The 21,936-nt window shown below is 35.7% G+C and overlaps 1 protein-coding gene across 1 annotated transcript in view; it reads right to left on the bottom strand.

The window, feature by feature from the left end:
- Positions 1-21,936, bottom strand: part of LOC124539599 (disintegrin and metalloproteinase domain-containing protein 22) — a 95,310-nt gene that overhangs the window by 5,519 nt on the left and 67,855 nt on the right. Inside the window, exons 2-16 of the mRNA XM_047116895.1 lie at positions 21,775-21,869; positions 15,791-15,946; positions 15,340-15,469; positions 14,586-14,749; positions 13,171-13,341; positions 12,318-12,487; positions 11,895-12,197; positions 11,586-11,763; positions 10,748-10,888; positions 10,255-10,373; positions 8,689-8,852; positions 6,750-6,847; positions 5,822-5,936; positions 2,694-2,789; positions 2,482-2,611 (exon numbers count right to left, since the gene is read on the bottom strand). Coding sequence (XP_046972851.1) covers positions 2,482-2,611; positions 2,694-2,789; positions 5,822-5,936; positions 6,750-6,847; positions 8,689-8,852; positions 10,255-10,373; positions 10,748-10,888; positions 11,586-11,763; positions 11,895-12,197; positions 12,318-12,487; positions 13,171-13,341; positions 14,586-14,749; positions 15,340-15,469; positions 15,791-15,946; positions 21,775-21,869 — 2,230 coding nt within the window. The remainder of the gene's footprint in view (positions 1-2,481; positions 2,612-2,693; positions 2,790-5,821; positions 5,937-6,749; positions 6,848-8,688; positions 8,853-10,254; positions 10,374-10,747; positions 10,889-11,585; positions 11,764-11,894; positions 12,198-12,317; positions 12,488-13,170; positions 13,342-14,585; positions 14,750-15,339; positions 15,470-15,790; positions 15,947-21,774; positions 21,870-21,936) is intronic.

Below are 21,936 nucleotides of genomic sequence, written 5' to 3'. Positions count from 1 at the left end.
TCGTCTTATGTAATAAATGAATAGCCCCATAATTGAAACATATATTAGTAAGTTAGTTTACAGCATGCAAAGCTTAGAAACCCAATGCCACTCACCAAAACATCCCGACAAAACAGCATCCACTAAACTAATGAAACAAAAATATTGCCAGCACAAAAAATCTGACAACATTTAATTATGAAATGAAATGAAAAAAAAAAACAAAACCAAAGACTCGACTAAGTTTATTAATATAAAATAACAAAAGTAAAATTATTATTACTATGTTAAACTAGAAAGAAGAAAGTGCTAGAAGAATAGGATATGTTAACTATGTATGTAAGTCTATAAAGAGAATTTGGTATATATGTATATGTATTGTTGTTTTGTTATTGTTACTTAGTTTATTGCTGATTTTTTCTTGTAGAATCTACATACCAAACAAATATGTATTAGTATTAAAAGTAGTTTTAGAACAAATTTAAACATGTAAAATTTCAAACTCAAATATCAAAGCCTATTATAATAAACTTATTTTGATTGAGATTAGTTGATGATGATGCATTCATGAACGAAATAGTCAATGATCTGCAGTAGATGTTACAGTATACACTCAAAGTTTATGTATGTGTGCATACAAACACAAGTAAACTTTAGTCGCTTTTTACATATATATGTCGCACACATACAAATATATGATACCAAATTCACTTTAATTTGTAAACATGCGAAGAATAATCAGGCTACATGTTTAGATAAACAGGATACAGATTAATAAGATTGAGCATTCATTAGAACTAAGAAAAGTAATATCATTTTATATGAGAGAGTAGGGGAATTTCCATGAAACTAAATCTTAGGCTCCGATTGCAAACATCTCGAATTGGTTTAAAAATCAGATTCGGCTTGGCTTTCCTATTTTCGAGGCCATATTTAAAACATATATACTATCTATATACCATTAACAGTATCTTTGGTTAGAATTAGGGAGATACGTTTAGCAATAAAACGTTTTTTTTTTATTAATGGCAACACTGGCAACTCAATGATATGAGATAATGATTACTCATGTGTTGCATGCTTATTATGATCCGTAAATACTGATGTTTGTCATCGGAGATTTAGTAGCGTATATCAATAGCAAAAATGACATCACAAATCTACTTATTATTATTTCACTTCGACTTGGCTAAATGTATACTTGAGTTATATAATTAAATTATCATTTGCGTATCAGATAGAAGTCCTGTACATTTGAATTCCACTATATTCTAGAAGTAAAAACTTGGTCCAGAAGTTGCAAAATTACTGGCCGTACTTTAAAGTCAAAGCCAAGTTAAAGTAAAATAATAATAAAACTATTATATCTATCTAAATATATTTCTAAACCAAAAGCAAAACACAACTAACGAAACATCACATCAAGCAAACACTTAATACAAAACAATAAAACGTGCCTATACTATCAAGTACCTCAAAAATTACACTTATTAAGACGACTTAATTTTTAATGATAATTTTCAATATTATGTACATTTATTTAAATATAAACTTAGTTATTCATTCTTAGAATTAAATTCCTATAGTAAAAGTATTTTGAACAATAATATTTATATCGTATTAATCTAATTTTGGGTCATAAAATCTAACAAATTTTAATTTAAATTATTAATTAGAGTTTCATTTGAGTATTTTCATTTTTTTTGTGATTTCGATAGATCAATTTTGACGCCAGTCTGTTGATTGAATTTACTTTGTAAATCTCTAAAATTAGATTTGCCTAATTCGTTATTACCTTTCATATTTTTTATATTATTATTCGTAGTTGAAGCTAATCCCGCGTTTACAATTACCAAATTATCTTTATTTTTAATCTTACGATTATTAATTATAACTTTGTCTGAATTTAACTTAGTGTCGACTGTAATAGTTTTATCTATAGAATTGTTTAGTGGTTTTATATCAGCTTTGCTTATATTCTTATTAGTAGTGGATGCTAAACCAGTGTTTATTATAACGACATTATGTTTATTATTCTTTGCACTATTTGTGTTGTTTAGAGCTAGTTTGTTGTTCATAGTTTTAACGATGACGTCATCATTAGCTACTGTTATGTCTTCTTTATTGATTTTCCTATGTATCTTTCTTACAGTTACTCTTTTTGTTTCGTTCTTGTGTATGAAATTCATTATAGAACTTCCCCATGTTTTTTTATTTTTATTCAAATCCGTATTACTGTTAACGCTTTCGTAATCGTGATCGTCATTTGAAACATTGTCATATATGTGTTCAGTTACGGTCTGAGCGTTAGGCGAGCATTTACTATCTTTATCAACAGATTTAGATTCATTATTATCCTTACGTTTAAAACTGAGTAGTCTTATAAAAGAGGTGGAGCTAGGAAACCGTTTTAAGTTAAAATTAAAGTTACTTTTTGTTAATTTTGTTGGATTATTGGCATTTTTGCCAACGACACCCTTACTGAACAATTTCGATACGTACGTCTTTCTTGGTTTCTTCCACCAGGTGAGGACATTGTGTCTCGAATAGTACATCAGGAACATGATGAGGAGAATCGCTGGTACGATGCAGAGGAATATGACGTACATCGCCACCATGAAATTTCGTTGAACTGAAAAATGGTAACGATTGATAAACACCAAATGCATTAAAGGAATTTGCTATAAAATTTTGATGTATATGTCGATTCTTACTGCTTGAATCGGTGGCTGGGCCGGAATCGATAGAACCTCCTGGTCCCGGTAGAGCGCACAGCGGCGGAGCGAAGCCGGGCTCGCAATGACAATTTCCTAGCGAAAAAAAAGCCTTATTAACGCATAATAATATCAGTAAAGTCAATAAATCCTTCTTGGGGCAAGGTTTCTATAATAAAATTCCGCAAACATTTTTAACTTTGCCGTTTCGTAAATTCAAATCGTTTGTAAAAAATACATTGGTAGAAAAAGCATATTATTCGAAACAAGATTTTATAGATGATAAAAAAGCGTGGAGTTAATACTGTGACTTCCAAGCAGGATATATTAATTTAAATAATTGTATTTAACTAACATGACTTTGTATTTTTTAAATGTTAAAAAAGAGTAACTTCTGACTTTCTTGAATGACGATTCAAAAGTGCTTGTAAAAGCCTACTTGAATAAAATTTATTTTGATTTGATAATATACACATTCACACTCATCATCTAAAATAAATGGAAACATTTTTCATTTTTTTTTTATAAAATAACGCCCTACTTTCGTACCCCGAGTAGCACATCGTTGGTCCTGCAACTGACCATACTCTGGGCGTTACGGATTATAAACAAGAATATAAACAAGTGCCCTGTTTGAACACTCTGACATATTTTCGTATTATAATATCTGCGCAGTTAGTTTGTTATGGTAAAGGTTAGCGGACGATCATATGGGCCACCTGATGGTAAGTGGTTACCATCATCTATAGACAATGACGCTGTAAGAAATATAACTATTATTTACATCGTCAATGTGCCACCAACCTTGGGAACTAAGATGTTATGTCCCTTGTGCTTTTAGTTACACTGGCTCACTCAAAATGACTATCGAAATCGACCAAACAGCATCATCATCCTAATTATTAACTTTGATGACATTTTGAACTTATTTATATTATAAGCCGAACTTATTGCGGGTAGTTGGCGTACCTTCCGACTCGTATAAAAACGATCGCTCGATAGACTGCAAGTCACTGACTCCGACGTCAGTCGACGAAATCGAAACGATCGTCAAAGCCCTTCAGGTTAAAAAGTCTCCCGGTGCGGACCGGATAACCAATAAAGCGATTAAAAGCTTCCCGCACCAAATCATTTCTCTCTTGGTGCTAATATTTAATGCCCTTCTGGCAGGATGCTCCTTTCCAGACCAATGGAAAGAAGCCATAGTAATGGGGATCCCAAAACCAGGGAAACCTAGGAATCAGCCCACGAGCTACCGACCCATCACCTCATCACCTATTCACCTATTGCACCTATCATATCACCTATTGAGCACTCTCGGAAAAATATACGAGAGAATTCTACTAGCGCGAATCAAGGCCATCGTTCAGGCCAAACAGATCACGATACACGAGCAATTCGGCTTCAGAGCCGGACACTCGTGCGTCAACCAGGTCCACCGCTTAACGGAAGACATATTAAAAGGCTTCGCCTACAGTAAAGCTACCTCCACAGGGGCTCTATTCTTCGACGTAGCGAAAGCATTCGACAAAGTCTGGCACAATGGTTTATTATATAAACTACACTTACTAGGGCTGCCAGACAGACTCGTGCTCACCATACGAGACTACTTGACGAATCGCACCTTCCGCTACCGAGTTGAAGGAACCCTGTCCTCACCTCGCCCTATCAGGGCAAGAGTCCCTCAGGGCTCCGCGCTATCTCCCATTCTTTACTGTTTATTCACCAACGACATTCCGAAGACCACTCCAATGGTCAACCTAGCCCTCTTCGCGGACGACACCGCACTCTATACGACCTCAACCTCGACTAAGGTCATCACAAAGAGACTCCAATCCGCAGCCAACGCACTAGGCAACTGGTTTAGGAAATGGAGAATCGAAGTTAATCCGGAAAAAAGTGTAGCAGTACACTTTAGTAGAAACCCCAGTTACATAAAATGGAATCAGGGCCAACCGGGAGACATTAAAATATTCAATAAACCGATACCGTGGAAACCGGAAGCGAAATACCTGGGGGTCACCCTAGACAGTAGACTAACTTTCAAATCTCACGTAACTAGAGTCCGAAACAAAGCAGCGTTCGTACTAGGAAGACTGTATATGATGTTATGCGGGCGGAGTAAAATGTCCCTTAGAAATAAGACGACACTATACAAAGCCTGCATTCATCCTATCATGACCTACGCGAGCCCTGTCTTTGCTCATATCAAGGCGACGCAAATCAAAAGATTGCAGACCGTTCAAAATAGATTTCTCCGCATTGCCACGGACTCGCCGTGGTACATCCGAAATGTAGATCTCCATAAGGACTTCGACATCGATTCGATCGCGAAGCATCTCAAAATACTATCGACGGCGTATTTTGAGAGAGCTAAAGAACACAGCAATCCGCTGATTGCTTTGCTTTGCATTGCCAATACACCTCTCGAAGAGGTAATATTCCGAATAGACTCAGGCGACCTATGCACGTCCTGAACGACACAGACGATAGCCTCACTATCGCAAACAAACCATTTGTAGGGAATAACACACTACACACCACACACCCACAGCGTTTCCGCCGGCGGAAACGAGGACCCAGTTATGCGACGTCTCGGAGGCGGCCGAGACGTCAGTAAATTCACTCAGTGCTAGAATCACTCCCCACCGATTTCGTTCTGAGCCGAGGTGCGATCTCATAGGAGACACCCTCAGGACGAACTTTAGTTTTAATTTAGTTTTAATTTAGAGCCCCGCGCTCAACCTCAGGGCAGGGGACATTAGTTCTCGCCCGAAAGTCAGGTGATGCTGTGAAGGCCAGTAGGGCCAACAGCAATACACAACACACAAAAAAAAAAAAAAAAGACTGCAGGTCACTTTGCTCATCAGTCGTCGGTCGGTAAGAGTGTCGGTACTTTCAGTACTTAGGAAGTAAGACCGTTTATTTATAATTGTGGTTTTGTGTTTATTTAAGTGTTTGCCATATCAGAAATTAACGGTTGTTTGGGATTGCTCAAAATTTGATTATAATTTGAATTATTGTTAAAAATTGAGATTATTTTTAAATAAATTAGCTATAGGTTGTTTTAATTGTTTTTTTTTTTAATTATTTTTCCTTCTGATTGCTAAAAATATAAATCATTTTACCTTCCGAGTTGCAGACGCCGTGTCCCGAGCAGTTGGAGGGACACACAGAGTTTTGCTTTTGCGATATCAATTCAACGACTCCCGCTACTGGTACGCATTTTTGATTCAGACACATCTGCAATATAAATCTTAATTTAATAAATCAACAATAACGTAATATAAGGCAAGTAGTCATAAGAAGGTGAAAAAAATGTATTGTACGAAACTTAGATGTAGCATCGGCAAAATTCGTAAAACCGATGGCATCCAAATTGAATACGCTATCGCAAATTATCAATATTTATTTCTCATGCCAATATGATCTTTGCACAAACGTAATAACTTATGACCAAATATATTCGTCAATTTTTCACGTCGATTTACAAGCACTTGCTTTCTCTGACGCGAGAATCTATAGCGACGAATAGCGTCGAATGGCGCGATAGGGATAGGGGCTATTTCTATTGGTTGTGTAAATTGAGTTTACAATTATCATTTCTTATGGCTTATATAGTACATATGACGATTTATGAGATATAGTGTGGTGACTAAGGGACAAACCGACGAACGAAAGTGGAATGAAAGGCACCGTTTTACCCTCGGGTACCCTAAAATCATTGTCAAAGAACAGTAACAACAAGTTAAAAAAAATATACGTGCTTTTCGAGCTCGACGCCATTCTTATTTGACCTTGCGTGGTAACATCAATACGGAATGGAACAGATTAATTCAATGAAGGTAAGGCCTTTTATAAAAGGCATCAGTGTATTGTAAGCCTTGTCTGTACATTATAAAATATAATCGAAATAAAAGGGACCTCGCTGCGTTCTAGTTCCTAATGATTATTATATATCGATTATAATTACATATTTCATTTATAAATCTAAGTACACTTACCTAATAAAAGAACTTACAATTTAAAACGCATTTATTTAAATATTTCTCATACCTTGTCTTCTCCACACTTGGCACCATCGGGTACCATTCCAGGATCCACTTCCGAGAGCCCCAGATCTATCATTGCAGTACGGCACGTCAGAATGGTACCTGGTGAAGAGAAAAAATATATGTAATAGCGATACCATGTTCTTATTCCAGTAACATAATACTTACTTAAATTAAGGCACAAGTTAATACTGGGTGGTCTTTCAATTCAATTATGAGATTCAATGAATGTAAATTATACATATAATGTAATTATACATATACAATATATATACTAGCTGTGCCCGAGACTCGTGCGCGTTTGAATTTAACATTAAAATTATTATTGTAGTCTAAGTTCTCCTTATTATGTTAGCTATCTGCTAAGGAAAGTCCCATCAAAATCGGTTCAGCCGTTCCAGAGTTTGGGCCGAAACAAACAGACAGACAAAAATTGCAAAAAATGTTACTTCGGTAGGCTATTACCGTGTATACATACATATGCATGTATAAAAAAAAAACGATTATCTTAACACTACAAACAGACACTCTAATTCTATTAAATGTATTATAATATATGTCAGTTTCATATGTAATCTTCATTTAGGAGATTCTTTCAAACCCATTAACAAATAAACACAAAGATCAATATTTATTTAGATTTACATAATCAAGATGTAATTACGACTAGGACACATATGATTCATATCGTCAAAGATTTTTCTTGATTTATTCTGATAACTAATCGGGTAGTACAAGTAATATTTAAGAACAAAGATCACATCTCAAATAAAAGATCGCTTTTGTCTTTTGTAAGAAATATACAACAACAAACAACAACAGCTTGTGACGAGAAGGTTTGGAACATATTCCACCACGCTGTTCCAATGCGGGTTGGTGGAATGCACATATGGCAGAATTTCTATGAAATTTGTCACATGCAGGTTTCTTCACGATGTTTTCGCTGAGCGCGAGACGAATTATAAAGAGAAATTAAGCACATGAATCAGCGGTGCTTGCCGGGATTCGAACCCGCAATCATCGGTTAAGATGCACGCGTTCTAACCACTGGGCCATCTCGACTCTCCTTGTAGGAAGTATCTTGTTATTATAATTACACTGACTTATTGAAACAAAACGTTGTATATACGTCATGTAAACGAGTAGTTTCATTCGATTATGTAACAGCCAATAATAAGCAGCCAACCATAGAAATGAACCGTTCAATGCCTTGTATTTATTACACTGGCTTCCTTAGGCAGTGAATAATTATTTGTATTCATTCAATCACTCATAATTTCTTTACAAATTCATTCATTCAAAGTAATTTAACTTTGTGAAATAATAATAATTCCTTTCTCGTGTACGTTACGGTATTGAATTAAATTTAAAGCTACTTATATATTAGATTTTAAATTAACATGGTTATTTTTATTATTAAAGTTATTAATTTCGGGATATTTACGAATGTCTTGTTCACGAGACTGTAGATATTCGCAGACAATGTCGAAATATCGAGCTTCACCGAACAAAAATAAAAAACATGGTAAATATCCCGAAATTAATAACTTTAATAATACTTATATATTATTCAATGATCTAATAAACAGATATGTTATATCCATACTAAACAACAGAAAAAAGTGTGCCGCGCCGGGGACCGTTTATTTTAGTTTATTTTTACATTTCGTTAAAAGTAAAAATGATAGTTTGATAAAAACAATAAGTAAAAGGGATAGCTAGATGTTTTAATTACGCAAAACGTATTACTACGTAATTATGATGTATTATAACGTATTACTACGTAAAACAACTAAAGGCAAACGTCCGAATTGGGACGTTTTCTAGTCATCACTTTTTGCAAAATAACATATCTGTTTACTACAAAATCATTGATATTATTCAATATTTTCTGTTTTTTTTTTTGTATGAGTTTTACATGTTTTATACAGACAAGCACATACCATTATTGTTGATGAAGACAGCTGAGAGAGATGAGACCGACTCCATACCGAACTCCAGTCTTTCGTTGAGATGCTTGCATTGCAACAGACCGCACAGTACATCCTCCCTTGCACACCGGTAGTATTCAGGCTGGTCGCCTCTCTGGTAGCCGCAATTTCCTTTCCTATCAACCAAACATTTATTATTTTATAATTTTTTTTTTTTTTTATGGTATAGGTTTTCGGACGAGCATATGGGCCACCTGATGGTAAGTGGTCACCATCGCCCATAGACAATGACGCTGTAAGAAATATTAAGTATTCCTTAAATCGTCAATGCGCCACCAACCTTGGGAACTAAGATGTTATGTCCCTTGTGCCTGTAGTTACACTGGCTCACTCACCCTTCAGACCGGAACACAACAATACCGAGTATTGTTATTTGGCGGTAGAATAACTGATGAGTGGGTGGTACCTACCCAGAGGGGCTTGCACAAAGCCCTACCACCAAGTAAGTTTTTTAATATATATATTTTTTTGTTTTGTAATTTTAGTTTTAATTTAGTATATTTTATTTTGTGGTTTTGTAACTTTTCTCCTGTTGTATGATTTTGCCTGTCTACCTTTTAACTTTCCTGTCTATGTTTCTTCTTTCTTGGGTATACTGGAAGAAATCTCTTCTAGGGATAAGTATACCTTTTAAACTTATTTTTTCCTGTGTACACATTTTCACCTTCTATGTATCTGGCAAGTTTAAATGGTTAAAAACATTTATAATCTTCACATAGTATACAACAAAGTCGCTCTCCGCCTCTGGCTCTATGTAAATTCCCACTGCTGGGCTAAAGATCTCCTCTCCCTTTGAGGAGAAGGTTTTGGAACACATTCCACCACGCTGTTCCAATGCGGGTTGGTGGAATACACATGTGGCAGAATTTCTATGAAATTTGTCACATGCAGGTTTCCTCACGATGTTTTCGTTCACGGCCGAGCACGAGATGAATTATAAACACAAATTAAGCACATGAATCAGCGGTGCTTGCCTGGGTTTGAACCCGTAATCATCGGTTAAGATGCACGCGTTCTAACCACTGGGCCAGATCGACTCTCATATGTATGCCTTTCAAATTACTTAACGGATTTTGATGCAGTTTTTATAATAGACTAGCTGTGCCAGCGACCTTGTACGCGTTTGAATTTAACAACTTTTTTTTATTGTAGCCTAAGTTACTCCTTATTAAATCAGTTATCTGCCAGTAACAGTCCCGGCAAAATCGGTCCTGCCGTTCCTGAGATTAGCCGGAACAAACAATCAGATAGACAGACAAAAATTCTAAAAAATGTTATTTCGGTATATTTACCGTGTATACATACATATGCATTGAGTAAAAAGGGCTATTTCACTGGTAAAACATTGGTAATTTTAGAAGATTCTAATGTGATTTCGTAAAGAAACAAATTCTGTAGAATACCTATTTAGCATTAGTATTGCACCAGTGCGGATCCGTATTCACACTGGATTATCAACTTTGTCTTTTACTTTCAATATATTTACGATACTGATTTCTTTCAAGTATAATCACTCACTTGTCGCCCTTTACATTAGAAGTATTGTAGCATCGTATGTCCGACATCGCGCCAGTAGAGCCCCATAGCAGCCGGCACTGGTCGGTGTGCGTACGACATGAGCCGCGAACGCAGTAAGCCTGAGAAAGAGAAGAGATCTTATAGGAATTTGTATGTATAAGTTTTAGATATACAATTTTAGGTTCACTTGGTAGTAGGGCTTTGTGCCAGCCCGTCTGGGTAGGTACCACCCACTCATTAAATATTCTACCGCCAAACAACACTGCTTAGTTTGGTTGTGTTTCGGTTTGAAGGGTGAGCCAGTGTAACTACAGGCACAAGGAATATGATATGGATGATTAATATTTCTAAAAGCGCCATTATCTATGGGCGGAAATAACCACTTCCTATCAGATGGTATATATGCTCGTCCGCAATCCTATAGCATAAAAGATATGCTATTTAAATTTGATAAAAAATTCATAATATTTTTTTATTGCGTTTGTCAAATAACCTCATTGTTGGAGCAGGGTGTCGTGTCCATCTTGTACACATCTCTCGGGCAGAACTCGGAGTACCCGCTGCAGAATTCGGGCAAGTCGCACTCCTTGTCAGCCGAACGACAAACCGTACCCGCTGATTTTGGCCGACACGTCTGTAATCAAAATTATGAGTTAATTATTTGTAAAACAATTTTGTTCTGTACTTTTCACTATCCTCGAATATAATTTAATGTTCTCGTTGGTAAACTGTCTGAATATGGTAGATGGTGGTTGAAGGTGCGTTCGTGTGATCACAGCAGGTCGCGTTGGAGCGCAGCGCGCAGGCGTGCGGGCACAGTGCGAGCGAGACGGACGCTCACCTGCGGGTCGCAGCACTCGCCCACGGCGCAGGTCGCGTGCGGGCACAGTGCGAGCGAGACGGACGCTCACCTGCGGGTCGCAGCACTCGCCCACGGCGCAGGTCGCGTGCGGGCACAGTGCGAGCGAGACGGACGCTCACCTGCGGGTCGCAGCACTCGCCCACGGCGCAGGTCGCGTGCGGGCACAGTGCGAGCGAGACGGACGCTCACCTGCGGGTCGCAGCACTCGCCCACGGCGCAGGTCGCGTGCGGGCACTGTGCGAGCGAGACGGACGCTCACCTGCGGGTCGCAGCACTCGCCCACGGCGCAGGTCGCGTGCGGGCACAGTGCGAGCGAGACGGACGCTCACCTGCGGGTCGCAGCACTCGCCCACGGCGCAGGTCGCGTGCGGGCACTGTGCGAGCGAGACGGACGCTCACCTGCGGGTCGCAGCACTCGCCCACGGCGCAGGTCGCGTGCGGGCACTGTGCGAGCGAGACGGACGCTCACCTGCGGGTCGCAGCACTCGCCCACGGCGCAGGTCGCGTTGGAGCGCAGCACGCAGGCGTGCGGGTGACAGCAGGCGAGACATGCGGCGCTGCCGTTGAGTCCGCAGTCGCATTGCTCGCCCGGCTCCACGAACCCGTTGCCGCATGTTGGTGAATCGAAGAGACGCTTCGGTTTGTTGCTGTAAAAAACATCATCAGTATCAAATAAGTATCAAATACATTTTCCTTTAATAATATATCGTTACTAAATTTCATCTGATTCCTTGAATTTTGATAAGCAAACTTTTGTAAGACAAATTATAATTCTCACCGTAAACAATAATCCATGCCTCTCTCAAAGGAAAGCGCTAAGGACCGAAGACTGCAGGAAGACCAGTGTGTGGGCGTGACGGAGGTACTCGAGGGGCTCATTATGCACTTCTCATCGGGGCAGCTGCAATCTGCTTCCGTGTCGTGTTCCATGCCGAAGTTGTGACCCATTTCGTGGGCAATGGTCGTGGCCACTAGACCTATCACCTCCGAGTGGTTGGTGGCAACACCACCAGAGAACTGGTAGGTACATATAGGACCTTTTAGAGCTTTGCCTACAACTCCATCTTTAAACTTTTGGCGTCTGAAACATTTTCTTAATTTTGACACTTTCACCTTTATCCATAAAAATCGAAGACATGAATTTAAATTAATAATTCTTATAATATTTATTCAAAATAGTACATATTAAGATAACACTTACGTTAATAAATGTGCGTTATCGTTCGGTATGGTATACAATAATCTATTCCTTCGGTAGTGTAAAAAGTGTGTGAGAGTTTTATCGCCGTCTTCCTCTAATATTATTTCGTCTCGCTCAGTCCACACAACCACACCGACGAGTGCTATAAAAATATTTAAAGGAGCATACACCTAAAAAGAAGTATTTATTTATAAAACAAAACCTTGCTAAATTTCATTTAAAAAAACACGAATAGGAATTTTTCCGCACAAGAAATCATCATAAAAATAGGGACCAATTACATGACAAAAATGTTAATATGCTATTAATACAAGAAATAAGAATAAATGGCTTGATTTAGGCTAGGGGTCAATCATAGGACACTAATTATGGTAAAAGTAGTAAAGTAAAATATAGTAACAGCCTGTAAATTTCCCACTGCTGAGATAATGCATCCTCTTCCATTAAGGAGAGGGTTTGGAACATATTCCACCACGCTGTTCCAATGCGGGTTGGTAGAATACACATGTGGCAGAATTTCGATGAAATTAGACACATGCAGGTTTCCTCACGATGTTTCCCTTCACCGTCGAGCACGAGATGAATTATAAACACAAATTAAGCACATACATATAGTGGTGCTTGCCTGGGTTTGAACCCGCAATCATCGGTTAAGATGCACGCTTTCTAACCACTGGGCCGCCTCAGCTCTCATTTCTCATTATGGTAAAACAGTATTGTAAATCAATTTATTTGAAAAGAGCTAATATGTGAATTTCGTGCCGTTTCTTCCCGTTGGAAGCTGTTTCAAAATTGGAAATCTTACCTGATCGTCTAGTGAAGTTATACATAAATATTAACAAGTTATATTTACCGAATTAATGATATTGGCGACGTCCTTCAACTGTCGATGTATTGTAGTGATGCTCTCGCCGTTCGCTCTGAACTCTCTATTATCCGCTACCAAAACCAATTCAACGTATCGTGACAATTTATTCGCGTTGAAAGGTCCACGCAATTCTGTGTCGTCGACATTGCGCTTGTACTGCGGAGAAACATTTTCATCTAAGAGTTCGTAATAATGGGAAATTCTTTACAAGTGTATAGTTATGGTAACTATTTTTTAAAATATATCAACGATCATTTTATAACAAAGCATAAGACATTAATTAATTTAAACTAAACAAAGGTAAGCATCTTAATAACGTTAGCGCCAAAGCAAATTTTCAGAGTATGGACTTGGATGGGGGATACGCCCGAAGCACCTTAGATGCCTCAATATATATTTTATTCGAAGTCGACTAGATTACTGAAATTTCCTCAAAGATAACAGCCGTAAGTCATATAAGCTGTAATTTATATAAGGTTGATAACATTCATAACCAGTCTATTCATATTCTTCGTAAGGATTAAGATTTGTAGTCAACTCCTATACATGTAATGGAATCGGAACTCAACTCAACTTACAAACTTTATTTATTCGAAGACAGTTTCTTGGTTGCAAAATACGAGTAAATTCTTAAAATCAAATCACTTCAGTCACAAGAAATAAACCATTAAATGAACTAATTATTCTTCTCAACAATAACTACTGAAGAAAAAACCGTTACTTGCACTTAGTTGTGAAAATATTTAAAGATATTCCACCTGGCAGTACTAATCAATTAGAAATGTTTTCTTTTGATAATCGCATTACGAACATTGATTTATAAAATAATATTAAAATTATTGATTAAATTGCTAAACCAAAATGTAATTATAACTCTTCAGAAATAAATTAGACATGCTCTTAAACCTTGGATTAATATTAAACATTTGAAACCGGATTTAACTAGATAGATCTAAAGAAAAAGATGGATGGCTTTAAATTAAAAATGATTTATCTATGATGCATGTAAATGAAGCTCTTCTTCTTCTCGGTCTTCATTTAATTTGAATTTCCCTGCATACGTTATCTGTGGACAGCAGACCTGCTCTGTGCTCTATGGTGAGACAAAGGTCTTTGGTTTGATAGAAAAATAAGTAAGCAGGTTTTAACGAGATATTTCTCAAATAATAGAAAACTATTGAAGCAATTGCTTTTAATGTTGTTTCTCTTTACAGGTTTGTAATTAGTAATAGTGATCTATATGATCTAATGATCTAACGTAGAATTAAGTTGTGAATCATCAAAGTATCATACCTACATAGTTTGTAAAATGTGTATTGGTTTTCACTAAATTAAATTTATCTTTACAGAGCAATAACTTATTCAATTGTGTCAATAAATAACATATTACATGCACTTACCCGATGTATTCTACTATTTTCCTTGCTCTTCTTGTTTTGATATTCCTTCATTAAGTCCGGATCGTAATTCGTATTATTGGTGACACCCCCACTGTACCCGCAATGGAAATCGGTTTCGAGATCAGAGTGGTCGTAGATGTAGTGCTCTGAATCTATTTCATTTCCTGAAATAAAGAGAAATAGCAATATTAAATTAAACTTTATTTTTGAGGTCAGAGGAGATTTGAGGATGAGAAATCAAATGCTACCCGGAATGGGAGGTAGCCATGGGTGATGGGTAGCAGGATATATAGTGAAATCCCTCGATCTTGTAACTACACTTTCTAAACACACCTATGTATATAAAGAATTGAAGGTAGCACAATTGATAAATTGTGGTGCCTTTCCTGCCCGGAAACTCTTTCCCTAAGAGACCCCTATGAGCATGAGCCATCTATTCAAATCATATACTATTTACAGATGATTCTTGTAACCCAGGGTGCTGGGACAAAAGCCCGAACGCCGAACATTGGAGTAAACTTCACCGATTGTGGTCAAATCTGAGATCGATGAGGTGATTTCTTAAAAGTATTTCTTCAACGGAGAGATGATCGCCAGAGCTATACTTGCAGAATGGTGGTCATAGTGCTTAAAACTAGGCTAATTTATTGTATACTTCTATACAGACAAACCTGTTTTAATATTGTTGTGAACAATAGAAACGCCACCATATATCATTAGTAAATCGTTTTGAAAATATATAGGCTTAACTCACCTTGTGGTTCGATATATCTCATTTGTTTTCCATCGTGTATGACGCCTCTAACACCGTGACAGGTCGATACCGCAGCCCAGGATCCCTTCTTGCCTCGAACCGTGCCAGAATACTGGCATATATCAAGTTCCTGGAATCATTTATACGAAAATTATTGTCGTCAAAACCCAATGCTGGAACTAAATAAAAATAACTGTTATGACCCGCTTGTTTTACATGATAACGACACTTTAAGTATTCAAGAACAGTTATGGTAAATCTCAATAAATGTTTGGCCAATTTTATTATGAGAACATCTCAAAAGACTTTTCAAAGTTCGACTATATCAATATTAATGAAAGAAAAATCGTTAGTATAAAAAATTAAATTGGGTTTCCATATAAATAAAGTGTTGCTACATTTATTATTTCATTAAATATATGATAATGCTGTTTGCTTTCGGTATGCTTACTTCAAGCTTAGGTTTATGCAGCACTGTCTTTCCGTCTTTTTGATAGCTGATTATGTGGTCACCAGCTACTAGATCTTGGTTGAGCCGGAGATCCAGGACATGTTCTACTCCATCTATATTTATCGTCATCGTCAACTCTGGATGATGCATACCCTCCTGAAATTATTAGAGTTCAATCAAAATATATTTCAATATAATTTATTTTAATTTGGCAATCTTACTAAAACACTATTACAGGTTTTTCGTGTAAATTCTTTGATTATTTATAGAATATGAAACAAAATAGTTTTATGATTTTGCTGATAAGTAAGTCCAAATAATTACATTACAAAAACAATATAAGCGTTTACTAAAAACTAAGATAAATCTTAGTTTTTAGTAAACGCTATAAATTTTATAATATATTAAATACATATTTGAAGTTATGTATATACTCGTGAATTATAAACAAAATTCTAGATTTATGTAATCTCGTTTCTTTCATTTTTTAATTTAACTACTGGCATATAAGTTTTCGATCTTTGCGGATTTCCAGAAATTCATTAAAAAGAAAAGAAACTATTCATTCAATTCAAATTTAGAAATGTATTTTCACGTATATCGAAACAGAAGTTACAAAACCTTTTCCCTCGTCACAATCGCAAGAAATAGGAAACTATCTCAGTAGACTTGCTGACGATAATTACTCATGTAATAAGTAGAATGTAACTGCGTAACGTTAGCAAAGCTTGTAATTACATCGGCTGCCTTATATTCGTTTCCTTCATACGCTATTACATATTAGAACTCTAAAATACTGTCTGTTGCTTAAATACCCATCAAAATGTCTGAGAGTTTTGCTTAATTTAATGAAAAAGATAATAAACTTTATAATTAGTGAGATTATAGAATTGCAAAACTTGGAAATGAAAAGATCGCCTACAAAATAATAAGTAATCATGAAAATTGGCGATAATCCTTTTTTTACTAGTTCTCCTCACATCCGATAGTTTTCTTTTCCCTTCCGGAGATTGCTTTTACTTTGACTGTAATTAAGTCAATTAAATCTTATACCCATTATTTTAAATAATCTTCAATATTGAATTGGACAGGTTATCTGTAAGCTTCGTCGCTATTGTAACGACCAGTCAGACCAGAAAAAATCAGTTCAGCATTTCGACACGTAAAAAAATTAATTAATATTGTAAATGAAATCGTAGGTAGGAATAGGAACAAATATTATATTACATATTTTATCCGTTTTTAAAATAGACAAAGGTTCTCATATTGGATATTAAAGGTATGATCAGCATAACTTTGTTATATAAAGATGTATTTGGAAAAATATTTTAACATTCGAAAGAGGTTTATTCAAAAAAGGTCCCACTAAAATATCATAAAGACCTGATGTTTTTCGAAGACAGACAACAGAATTCTCCAATAAGTGCCAGCAAACCATCCGCGATCGCTGCTATTTTATTACAATAGAAGTTTTTTTTTCTGAGAATCATTTCACATCTGGCCTTAACAAAACAAGATTAACTGTCGCCTAACGAGTCGAGTATATAAAATATATAACATATTTGATTTCTACATGTTTAAATTTAATTTTTGCACTTAAATGTAAGACTGTGTATACACTATAATAGTATATAAAAGTAACGCAAGTGGCGCTGGCCTAAGCCTTCTTGAGCAGAAGATTTCGACCTTATACCACAACGCTGCTTCTAAAGTGAATACAAGTGTATGCATTACATCTAATTCATGAAGGCTGCCTCACGACAATCTCTTTCACAGAAGTATTTTGGCCAGCTATGCTTGTCGGATTTAAACCTGCAATCTTTAAGTTAAGATTCTTGTGTTTTAACCACAAGTTCATCTCGGTCGCATAAATAGCTTAGTTAGAATTCCTTCTTGTATGATTGGAATGTCATCGGATATGCTGTTAGATGCGCTCAACCGATAGAACTGGTTGATTAGAACCATTTTTGGAAACCTGGTAAAGATTATTGACGTTGAGCGAACTTTATAAAAGGAACTGATTGGTCTTTATTATGCGTTGCTGTTGATATATGATTATCTATTTTGTAATACTGATACTTGATTGGTGTATTTTTTACAATTCCGCGAGTCTTTTGTTTTGATTGGGATTTCGATGTGTAGCCAAGTTATAAATCTATAGATAACAGTCTTATTACTGAGAAATTCGAAGGAGGTTTTACACCAACAAAAAAAAAACGTAAATCGAAGAGGTTTTACATCATACAGTATCAAATCTTGAAACAAAACGATGATCCAATTTAGTCATTTCGTAAATGCGCTCACTCGACTTTCGACTTTAAATACAAATGCATTTGTAAAAAAATATCATTGTTCCTTTAAAGGGCTGGTATAAAATAAAGCACCCATTGTGTTCCTCGTGTTTTTTACTTTCATTTATTTATTCCTTTGCTGCCTTTCTCGTACATATATTTGATTAAGGAAAACCAGGACAATAGCTGCAGCTGTGCTTACGAACTTGGAACCACTGATTCATTCACGCTCCACTTCGCAATTCGGTTTAATAATATTTCTAATTGACTTTGAATGTATCCTTATTCTATTACTCTATAATAGATACTAATTTAGATCCATTCAAATCTGAAATATACCTTTTAAGTAAGCAGTCTGATAAATGAGCCATTTGATAAGTGGTCACCACTGCTAATAGTCATTGGTTAAATGACTAACACTTATAATTTACTAGCGACCCGGCTTTGCACGGGTGCAAAAATATGACATCACAATAGAGACTTCTAATATTATCAGTGTTTCTTTACTAAATTGTTCATGTATTGTATATAAAAACCTTCTTCTCGAATTAAGTACTTTATCTATTAAAAAAAAAACCGCATCAAAATCCGTTGCGTAGTTTTAAAGGTTTAAGCATACATACGGATATAGGGACAGAGAAAGCAACTGTGTTTTATAATATGTAGTGATGATAACAGATACTAATTTAAATCCATTCAAACCTGAAATACCTTATTTAAGTAAGCTATCTTGAAAATACGCCTTGATAAATGGTAACCACTGCTAATTGTCATTGGTTAAATGAGTAACAGTCTGTCTTTCTATCTTAACACTTATAATTTATCACGCCTCATATCACCAATGCTACATCAACCTTAAAAACTAAGATGTCCTTTGTGCCTGAAGTGCAAGATGCCTTATTAAGCCAGCGATCTCTTCCAAGTAACTATAAATCTCTACATAGTATAAAACAAAGTCGCTTACCGCTGTCTGTCCCTATGTATGCTTAGCTTAGCTACGTAGCTTGCATTTTTCCTTAACTTTTTACGGAACATAATGGCTTTTTTCGACGCAATTTCAAGGAATACAGCGTCAATGCTTATCCAATTAAGTACCTTAAATACATTGTGCATTTAATAAAGATCAGTACGGCCCTTTACAACGTGTAATTTTAATGAATATTTTCGAAGATATTACAGATTTAAAATGCATTTATCAGCATTGTACATACCATACCATATTATTCATATTACTTATTTCATATTAAATTAGAACTACAGTTAATATTTTTGGATATCCTGTAAAAATCAACAAATAATAATTTCCTTTTTATAATCCAGACAATAGTTTTTTTTTATCACAAAATCAACCTTGTGTATATTTAATTTTAATTTAAGCATTATTATTTCGTTGTACGTTTTAAAAGATTCTAGATTAGTTTAAACTCGCAGCTGTAATGATACGATATATAACAAGAGCAAAATATAACAAGACTTGATTTTTTAACATGTGTGGTTCCTTTTGGCTAAATTACACTGCGGCACACTATTTATTGTTTAATATTATTTTAATTATTAATTTTTACTCTCAAAACTTGTTCTGTTGTAGTTGTATTTTTAGTTATTATTATTTTTTCTTTGTTTCATGTATTTTAGGATAAGTGATACTTTGTTATGTTTCGTTTTATTATTATTACATTATTATTATTAAATCTTGCAAGGTAAATGAAAACGGTGCATATTAACATATTTATAAATTTTCACGACTCTTGAAACATTATATTTATAATCTATATTAATATTATAAATGTGAAAGTTTCTCTGTCTGCCTGACTGTCGCTCTTTCACTATTAAACCTCTGAACTGAATTTGATGAAATAATGTATGAAGCAAATTTGAACTCCAATCAAAGATATAGGTTATTTTATTTTTGCTCAACACAATATGACAACCGAAATTCTAAAATGTAAGGGCGGGCGGGCGACAACTATAGTATTATTATATACATATAATTCTCTGTTTTGTCTGTGTTTATGGTATTTAATGCATGTTAAATTTTTTTTGTTATAGGTTGGCAGACGGGGCATATGGACCATCTGATGGTAACCACCTGACGCTGTAAGAAATATTAACTATTGCTTACATCGTCAATGTACCACCAACCTTGGGAACTAAGATGTTATGTCCCTTTTGCCTGTAGTTACACTGGCTTACTCAAACCGAAACACAACAATATTGAGTACTGTTATTTGGCGGTAGAATAACTGATGAGTGGCTGGTACCTACCCAGATGGGCTTGCACAAAGCCCCATCACCAAGAAATATAATAATTTCTTTACTCACAAAGTAAAACACCTTCTTTCCTCTGTTTTAGTTTGTTTCGAGGTTGGATAGAAATGTTAAAACAATAACCTCGAGAACTATAAAACATTCAAGGTCTTTAGCTAATTCAGTTTTATCAACGTGCTAATTGCGAATAAATATTATGCTTACTTTATAGATAGCATCAATTACCTTAACATATTTAACTGTATGAATGTCAGTCTAGTTATATATGCAAAACTCGTGAAGGATATTTTTAAATGTAATTAATTTATTAATTACAAGCTTAAAATAAATACAAGCAAGTTAAATTTATAATCATTCATTGTTCTATTTTTAAATAAATATTGGTGTATTTATTTCAAAAAAAAATCCAAAATCAAAATATACTTTATTCAAGTGGGCTTTTACAAGCACTTTTGAATCGCCATTTAACTTACTTATTTAAGTGATTTATTTAAGTGAAGCTACCACTGGTTCGGAAAGTAGATTCTACTGAGAAGAACCGGCAGAAACTCAGTAGTTACCCTTTTTCAACATTTAATTTTTTTCTGAATATTCGAAAATCGAAAATTCGATGGTTATTCAACTAGTAGAACTTGTATAAACTTCTGTAAAGCTTTGAACTTAGCTAGGAGTGTTCCGTGGCTTTTTGCATCTTTATGTATTTTTGTGCATCATACTAACTTCTTAGTATAAAGTCTACTCTCAAGCAGAAATAATTAGTATCGTTACTTTCCGATTCCGGAATAAACACTCGAATCGAACTGGCAAAGCATTTTATTTTACAACCGTCGACACGATAATTACAAATACGACTGGGATGACATTTATTCCACTTTACCATGTATAATTGCAGATAATACAATGGTGTATAGGTATATATAAATAAATATATATAAATAAATATACTACAGGCATAGGGTTGCCAGGTCCTCAGACGCAAAAGCCGGACAGACCTGTGAGTTTGTCCTGACAGATTTTCTGATTGAATTTTAATAAAACAAAAGCAAAATCAAGCTAATATTTCTTTATTATAAATCAGTCTCTAACTCTCTTAATCATCAGTCGTTATATTATAACAAAACAAAAATTATTTGATGATGAAATTGAAAAATCCTACCTAAATCCTAACAGGCCGGATGCCGCTTATTTTGGCCGGACAAGCAATCAAAAATCCTACGTATGTCCTGCTTTATCCTAACACCTGGCAACCCTATACAGGCACAAGGGACAAAACATATTAGTTCCCAAGGTTGGTGGCACATTGACGATGTAAGGAATAGTTAATATTTTGTTACAGCTTCATTTTCTATGGGTGATGGTGACCATTTACCATCAGGTGGCCTATATGCTCGTCCGCCAACCAATACCATAAAAAAAAATACCTACCGCATGCCTGGTCGACGTGATCTCCCTCTTCGTTCTCGCATGATGCACCAGCGGCCGCACGACTCTATGTCTACTGAACTCTGCCGCAGGACTACCTGAAACAATACAATATATATGTTAAAATACAAACTTTAAAATCACTATTAGCGGAAGCGAAGCCAA

This window comes from Vanessa cardui, chromosome 23, assembly GCF_905220365.1.
Source record: "Vanessa cardui chromosome 23, ilVanCard2.1, whole genome shotgun sequence".
NCBI classification, from domain to species: domain Eukaryota; kingdom Metazoa; phylum Arthropoda; class Insecta; order Lepidoptera; family Nymphalidae; genus Vanessa; species Vanessa cardui.
This window is presented reverse-complemented; position numbering and strand designations above follow the sequence as displayed.